Source organism: Lampris incognitus, chromosome 18, assembly GCF_029633865.1.
Source record: "Lampris incognitus isolate fLamInc1 chromosome 18, fLamInc1.hap2, whole genome shotgun sequence".
Lineage (NCBI taxonomy): Eukaryota > Metazoa > Chordata > Actinopteri > Lampriformes > Lampridae > Lampris > Lampris incognitus.
This window is the reverse complement of record NC_079228.1, coordinates 32,320,373-32,328,768: the sequence shown is the minus strand read 5'-3', so window position 1 is coordinate 32,328,768 and position 8,396 is coordinate 32,320,373. Positions and strand designations below refer to the sequence as shown.

The 8,396-nt window shown below is 42.9% G+C and overlaps 1 protein-coding gene across 1 annotated transcript; it reads left to right on the top strand.

Annotated features, from left to right (window-relative positions):
• The first annotated feature begins 539 nt into the window (after nucleotides 1–539).
• znf706 (zinc finger protein 706) lies at nucleotides 540–6,544 on the top strand. The gene is made up of 3 exons (XM_056298429.1): nucleotides 540–679; nucleotides 2,119–2,254; nucleotides 4,605–6,544. The coding sequence occupies exons 2-3, from the start codon at nucleotides 2,120–2,122 to the stop codon at nucleotides 4,698–4,700; spliced, it is 231 nt and encodes a 76-aa protein (XP_056154404.1). The 5' UTR covers nucleotides 540–679; nucleotide 2,119; the 3' UTR covers nucleotides 4,701–6,544.
• The last annotated feature ends 1,852 nt before the right edge of the window (nucleotides 6,545–8,396 follow it).

Genomic DNA, 8,396 nt, shown 5'->3' with positions numbered 1-8,396 from the left:
GACGTCTCCCGCGGTGTGGGCGATACAGGTTCGCTTCCCGGCCGCGGCACTTCCTGTTGTTGCGTTGTCCCCCGAATTCGCTACTATATATATGATAGTACGCTCCTCATTTGTCGAGCGCTTTTATCTACACCGTTGATGGTTTCCGGGGGGGGCGCCATCTATGTCTATCTATATAAAGAATTTACTTGAATCACTGGATTATTTTGCCCCTTATTTGTTGAGCACTTTTATCTACACCGTTGATGGTTTCCGGGGGGGGCGCCATCTATGTCTATCTATATAAAGAATTTACTTGAATCACTGGATTATTTTGCCCCTTATTTGTTGAGCACTTTTCCTACCGTTGAGTGTTTCTTTTAACAAAGTTATATATAAAAACGAAATTCATGGCCTCAGATTCCGCCCCCCCCCCTGAAAATAGAAATAGAAAAGCTCCTTTGGGCGTCGCAGCTGCAGACCCTATGGCGACGAAGACGCCTCGGGTTCCGCTGCGTGTACAGCGCCGCCCCCGGACGTAACGTCACAACACCGAGTCCCGAATCCACCGATTTGAAAGCAGCCCTCCGAACACAGCACGGGTCTCCTGCGCGAGAGTCGAGCTCGGGCACAGCTGCCGCACTTGTGTTCGGGGCGTCAAACAAAGCAAGCCGCACATTAACTCTCTTCGCAGAGGAAGGTAAGCGCTGTCAGGGGGTTGTTTTTTTTTTTTAAATCCATTTTTGATTAACCAAGCATTACCGCAGAAAACGACCAAGTAAAAAGCCTGGGGTCGACGGAAAATCTCCTCCATATGGTTAGCCGGCTAAGCTAGCAGGCTAGCGTCGCTGTAGTCCCGGCACAGCTGACCGCCCGCTTGCCGTCGCCAGCCTCCGTGCCCCCGGCAGACTGGACCGGCTGCTGCTGTATTCCGGTCTGCGCCGTGTACTGACTAGAAGCGGAGCTGTGGGGAGCAGCAGACATTGCTGTTTGCGCCCGGTTTTCCGGATTAAACGAGGGTTTTTTGCGGGTGGCCGACTCGTTAGCAGCAGACTAATGGCTTACTGAGTGACAGCATGGTCTATTTCTGTCAAACGCTAGCAAGCGTCCCCCCCCCCCCCTCGCCTGTCTTCGTTTTCACGTGGCGGGGCTTGTTTGCCACCTGCGATCATCCGGGGGTCGTTGTCTTGGGTTTTGATTAATTTACAAGGCTTATTAGTGGACGCAGTAGTTGGCCACCGTTGACACGACGAGTGAGTATGTCGGGTAAAGCGCCTCGTTTCATGTTGAGAAAGCAATGCATAGGTAGATGGCTCCAGCTGCATACTCAAGACCTGGGAAACGGCTATTGATGGCTCACAACCATCCAGCCGACCACTGAGATTTAAATGAAGACGCTGGCTCTTGAAAACTGTGTTTTATTCTAGATCCTCAGCGTATTGTCGCTCCCTAGGGAGGTGTGTAGTTTCAGGCTAAACAGACCTAAACACAGTTTACCCACCTATTATTGATAGTTAACCCACCTTTAATTTACATCAGAGTGATGTAAGTTAAAGAGAATGGTGTAGTTTGATTGAAAATTACGTAAGTTAACGTTTCTCTGAAAATATTGCCCATATTGTCGGTGTCCCAATGATGATCACTGGCTGAACGTCCTAGTTTACCCACCTATTTGAATTACAGCTGTTTTATCTCTGTCCACTGTTTCAAATGTAAACATCAAGTAATGAAACGAGCTGCCTAACCACTACAACCAGTTAGATAAGATTTTCTTGTGCAGACTGCTTTTGCAGGTGTTGATTTTGTTTCGTTGGGGGCATCAGTCTTACCCAGAATGGGTGGCGAATTGAGCCTTATCTTGTTTACTTTGCCTGACCAGAGCTGAGCTGCTTAAATCAGGTGTCGGCATCCTTATCACACTATATTCTGGGTTTTATCCAGGAAACCTGTTAGATCTAGTGACAGCCCTTAATGGCTGATTGTTGAATGTAAAGGATAGTTACTGCACCAGTAACTGTTCTGTTCACAAACATAAATCATGGACATGTGGGAATAGGTGATTAGTGATTAACTTCTGTGCAGTTGCTACATAAAGGCAAACTTTGAATACCTTGTCGTCATCTTTGATCAACTGGCCAGCATGGCACGTGGGCACCAGAAGATCCAGTCCCAGCAGAAGAATGCCAAGAAGCAGGCAGAGATGAAGAAGGCTAAGGGCCATGACCAGAAGACAGCAGCCAAAGCCGCTCTTGTGTTCACCTGTTCTGTCTGTAGGGTAAGTACAAAGCCTAGGCTGACCAACACACGATAACAAAATGCTTTTTCTTTTTTCAATTTTTTTTCTTTCCTTTTTTTGTTAACTGGTTCGAAGATATGTCTACAACTGAGACATGATATTGTGGGGCTGGGAATCACTAGGCACCTCACGATTCGATTCCAATTCAGAGGGCTACGTTGCGATTATAAAATGATTATTGATGCATCAACATTTTTTATTCCTGTACATGATTTATTTTTTCTCACTGTGTGACTACTTGCTACTTTTAAAGCAGCATATTTGTAGTGACCCATAATTAAAATAAACAGATGAACTTACTTCCATTATTTTTTATTAGTACAGTAACAAATAGAAGAGATGTGTCAACTGAAGGGTCATGTTTCCCAGCATTGCAAAGAACCAACGAGAAAAGAATCCGAAGCGTGCCTGTAGCAGCATCCTTGTTGTAAATTAACACGGGCTTCAGCAAGACTTCCGTAATCACTTAATAACATAAAAAGCTGCCCTCATTCACAAATAAATAATAAAGACTTCAACCAAAATCCTCCTGTTATGGGCAATGAGTACAGAATCCCTCAGACAAAAAAAAAACCAAAACAAAACATTTTGCTGTATATTAAAATCAAGAACAGCTTTCATACAAAAACAACATAGAATTCTGTACCTGCTCTCATACAAAACTAATGCTTTCTGTGGAATATGTGGTAAAACAATAAATAATGGAGAAAATCAAATAATAGGCCACACTGAAATCACGGAAATGCAAGGAAGTGCAACATAGCAAATGGGCTTAGCTGGTGAATGCTGGAATGTGTAATTTTTTGTTTAAGAACAGGAGTTGGTCTACATGCTCTGGTGTAAGTGTGCTCAGCTGTGCAGTAACTATATCCCCTGCACGTGAGACATGAGCTACTAGTCATCAGTAATAAAGTGCGCCGTTACGGTGACATAAGATTCTGTAGCAATGGTTGCGCACGCATCGCATGTTATTGCTATCCTACACGCTTTCCTCAGTGATACCATGACTTTGGGTTTGGTTTCATTGTGGTGTGGTTATCGCTGTGTTGGTGAAAAAAATTCGAGATGGGATGTTGTATCTCGGCTCTGAAGTGTGCAGCATAGCGCGAAAGCCCTCCTTCTCAATGACCGAGTAGGGGCGCAAATCATTGGCAATAAAAGTTGCGATCGACTTTGTGATTCGCTTCGCCCTTTCGGAGTTCAGTGGAAGCTTTGATATCACTTCTTCTATTGCTCTCCGGTTGGCAATGTGAAATATGGTTTCTCATGTTTGTTGTGTTCCCAAAATATTTTTATTTTAGCTAGACACAACTTGCATACAGTGTGGCTCTTGTCCAGGTCCCTTTTCCCTTCAACTTCATAGAATCCAAAATGCTTCCATACGCTGGCTTTTAAGCCAGAGGGTGCCGCTCGGATTGTATCCAACTTCGGTTGTTCGCGCTCAGCCATCCTCGCCAGTACTGAAGAAGTAGCCTAGCTTAGAACGTACACACGACGCACATGTTTTACATCCGTTGTGTTTGACTATCCACTTGGTTCAGCGGCAGCCGTAAGAGAGCGTACAGCACAGTCAAGAACTGAGCTTTAAATTTCCGATTATGTCTCGATGCAGAAAATTCAATAATCTTATGAGAGAATCTCGATGCATCTAAGAATTGACCCCCCCCCACACACACACACACACGCACGCACCCCCCCCCCCCTATGATATTGTCAGTCGTGAAAGGGTGCAGAAAATTGTTGATATGCTTGAAGCAGAAGTTTTGTCACAACCTTTATTATGTTCAGGCTACTGTCAGCTGAGCCCACCTCTGTCACATGCCGTATTCCACTCTGTGAACATAAACGCCCGGTTTGGCCAAGTGTAGAAAGGAGAATTTTATCTAATGTAACATTTTATTGTGGATGATGGTGATCGCTATCTTTCAAAGATGGAGTGGTGATTATAAGATACACGGCCTCTTTAGAATGTCTGGAGACTTGAGCCACATTTCATACCCCCACACGAGTGTGGAACCATGTAACTCTGTCACTCTGGACAACTTGATAATTCTGTCATGCTCAGCAATCAGTTGCTTTAGGCAAGCACAATGAACAACCATTCAGTCCAGTGAAGAGACGTTTATCATAGCTTTCTTGGATTATGGGCTCCATCGTAAAGATCAGCTTTGGTCATTATCTATCACTTAGTCAGGATATACAACCTGGCAGAGGCCTTCAGTTTTTGCTGTTAATACATAAGAAAATCTTTATGGGCTCAATTGAAACATTTAGTAAACCTTATGGTCCAGAATGTTCTAATGATGTGCTCTATGTTTCCTTCCATCAGTCCCAGATGCCCGACCCTAAAACCTTCAAGCAACACTTTGAGAGCAAACACCCTAAATCCCCCATGCCCCCAGAGCTAGAGGGAGTGGAGGCATAAATGTCTGCAAACACTGGAGTCCCACCCTGGATGCCAAACCAAGCTCTTCTTGGCCCTGCAAAAACACTGCACCTTTCTCCATCCGATAGGATTGGATCGATGTAAGCAACATGGTAGTTAGCTTCTTTTAGCCTTCAACAGGCTAGGTTGGCTTTTGTCACACTACTTCCATCAATCCAGCCTTATATCCTTGTGCTTACATATGTAGAGGCTAAGCCCAAAGGCTGGTTTTGTTTTCAGGGACACTAAAGACCCTTATGATTCTTGAACAATGCAAACGGTCAATGCAGGTTTCTCCCTTCATTTTAAGCTGTTGTTTCAGAATGGACTTCCCACTGCCCTAAATTTAGCTCGAAAAACAGTCTGTCTGTTGGGGCTTTGTTCAGGTGAGGGTGAACGTCATCAAATGTTCAGAACGATATGTGATGTGCATATATGACTTCCTAGATGTCTGCTGTATACGTACATCTTCATCTGCATCGGTCTGAAGGTTTAACCCTCTTGACTACATCTGACAAGCAGCTCTTTCTCATTCTCTTTCTTCAGCAAGATGAGTACAACAGTGCGTTTACAAATCAATGGTTTGAACTTGGTTGTTGGTGGGGGTAATAATTTTGGAAATCCAGATGTTTCTTAACCTACTTTTCCTCCTAATCCAAGGTTTGTCCCTGTGAAATTAATAGAAAACAAGAAAAAAAATCGAGTCTATTACTCCTTCAGTTTCCTTTTACTTTGAATATATAGTGTTGAATCAAAAAGGAGATTGTGCTGCTTGTTTTGTCATATCTGCTGTTTAGGATGGATATCGAGATTTGTTTTTCAAGTCCTATTTGTCTTCAGCTGTGATTTTTTTTTTCTCTTTTCATCCAAATAATTATTTATGTTGGCCGCAACAATGTGCTATCTTGCCAGTCAATTCCAAGTGCAACATGACTTGTTTGTGAATAAAATTCTGTTGACACATGTCAGCAGCGTTTGTATGCTCGGGAAATGGAAGAAAAAAACATCTGTGGCCCGCTTATGTAATATAACATTTTAATAAAATTTTACTTTGTTTTACGTCTTGCTTTTTCAACTTGGGGACTTGAAACTTTGAACCAGTTCTTTTATTTTGAGGTTCCTGGGAAGGATTGTGCCATGAAATTGAACAGAGTAACTGGCGGCAGGACACGTATTAAACACGGACATGATTTGTCTTTGTCCCAGAGATCCTGCTTTGGCTTTTGACTTTTTCCGCTGTGTCTGGCCTTCTGGGTATTCTCTCAGGACTGACAGTTTTAGTCTTGGGTCTACATCAAACACTTGTCCAGTCCTTTTTGTTCGCCCAGTCATTTTTCTTTCTTCTGGATATCAGTTGTTTTTTACATGGCCCATTAACATTTACAGTGGAATGTTTTCGGTTTGTCTATCCAAGTATGTTTGTGCTCCAATCACATCCATTTAAATAAAATCTGTATTTGTGGCCATTAAAAATTGATAAAATCATGCTCAGCCTCAGTGAATAATGTAGTTGAATGGAAACTACATTGGGGAACAGTAATTTTGATCCAGCAGGTCTAATAGTGTCCTAAAATGGCCTTTAACTGCAGAAATAACCAGTCTTGTAGTGATTGTTAACATTTTTACTTTGCACACCATTAAGATGTGATTGTGATAAAACTTTTATTAATTCTTACATAAGCCTTGTATTGCTTTCTGGACCAACACCCTTTGCCTCTTGGGTGAGGCCAAAGATGGAAAAGTATAATCTTATTCAATTTAATCTCTAAAATACAACAAAGGTTAGGTGTTCTTATTAGATGATGTAATTATCCAACATAGTAAATAAAGTCCTTTATTAGACAAGCAATATTTCAAGCCACTTTTGGTCAGCAGTGGATGTTTTTTTTTCCAACAAAAGATCCAAGGCATAAAAAGCGATAATACATACAAATCGAATGTCTTGATTTCCCTGCTAATGTCGAGACAATGGATACCTGGCACGTTATATGATGGTCAAGGAGACATCAGTGGTATCAATCGGTGAAGATGTGGCAGATGAGATTCAATAACGGTGTTTCCGCCTCTGTCAATTTTGAGTGCATCCTTCCGAGGAATCGGATGAGTCAGATGGCAAAACGTGTGCAGAAGGAAGTCGTGAGATCAAGTGAGGGGAAAATATAATGCCAAATCTCAATAATTGAAATTCTAATTGGGTAACTATTCATGCTGGGATGCTTACACCATTACTGACTGAGGCTATGTCTCAGTAGGACAGCTGTCAGCAGGAAATTATTCAATATCAGGAGCTGTGGGCCCCTTTAAAAAACAACAAAAACAAACAAAGCGTCCCATCAGGAGCTGTGACTCTTTTGAACAAAAGAAACGGTTGGCTGTGGTTGACTTTCTCGTTTTGGATGCATTCATTTCCTGTGGGCCTTTTCTCTCCTTGTGAAAATAGGTCATTTTACATCAGAATACAGTGGATGCAAAGATGTGGTGTGGGGTTTGACAGACGTGAACATGGCATGCTGCCTGCAGTACTTTTGTAAGTTGTCAGTGACCTGAGCAGGACACGAGCTGCGGTTACAGACATGTGCTCTGTTCAGCTGGTGACCTATGGAATAGGTGACACAACATGACTGCATTTATTTTTAAGATCTGGTTTTGGGTACCATGCTGTCCTCTTGAAATAAAGCGGGTTGAGTAACTTGGCCGCTCCATAGATGTGAATGAGTCAGACTACAGGCGCTGTTGTTTTTTTCCCCATGGTGAATAATCCACCTCCTTCCTTCTTCCTTCCTGTAGTTAACAACTTTGTGAATGAGAAGCCGCAGCATATATTCATTCACAGAAAGTGGGGCAAAACTCCAGATAGCTTTTCCATTAACAAATGACCTTACAATTTCTCAAAATACTTTTATCACTCCTAATCCTGACAATGTTTTATTATTTCAGCATAAAACGTGTTTGAAATCATTCTGTATCTACCAGCGTTATAAAATTTGCAATCAGTTTATAAAAACATGGCAACTGGTAGATATTCAGTATTCGAAAGCTTTTAATATAGCGTATCCGGTTATTTTCCTGCCCGGTGCGGGATTCGATACGGGGTGTACTGCGCCACAAGGCGACATCACTAACCGCTCGGCTAAAAGGTTAGATACGTTAGCTAGGGGCTAACGTGTCTTATTAGTACTTTACAGTCGTCACCCTCCCCGGAAGCGCGCCCTCGCGCTTTGTTATTCCCGCGCTCCGAAGAGACTTCTGAGGATCTGCACACTTCCGGATCCCACCGCTGCCACCAATGTAACCGGTTATTTTCTTGCCCGGTGCGGGATTCGATACGGGATGTACTGCACCACAAGGCGACGTCATTAACCGCTCGGCTAAAGGGTCAGACCCGTTAGCTAGGGGCTGACGTGTCATATTAGTAGTTTACAATAGCTTCTGTACTACTTGATTATTTCCTCTTTTTTGCATCACCTCTGTTGATTAATGATTCTAAAGCGCAAACATCTTGTTCTGCCTTTATGTTACTGCCTGTGGTTATTTTGAGGCGCTCTTGTCTAACGTCCAGCAGTTCGACCTGCATCTCACGTATGACGAGCAGTATATCGTAATTATTAAGTTTGTTATTATTAGTATTATTATAAATTAACAATGAATTGCGCGAGGAAGCGAGCGCGACGTCTCGAAACGCGTGACGACCGACGG

Bases quoted from the DNA above. Each gene is read 5' to 3' on its own strand.
- znf706 (XM_056298429.1), top strand. From the start codon at position 2,120: ATGGCACGTGGGCACCAGAAGATCCAGTCCCAGCAGAAGAATGCCAAG. The intron at 2,255-4,604 runs GTAAGTACAAAG...TCCTTCCATCAG, and splicing joins TCACCTGTTCTGTCTGTAGG to TCCCAGATGCCCGACCCTAA.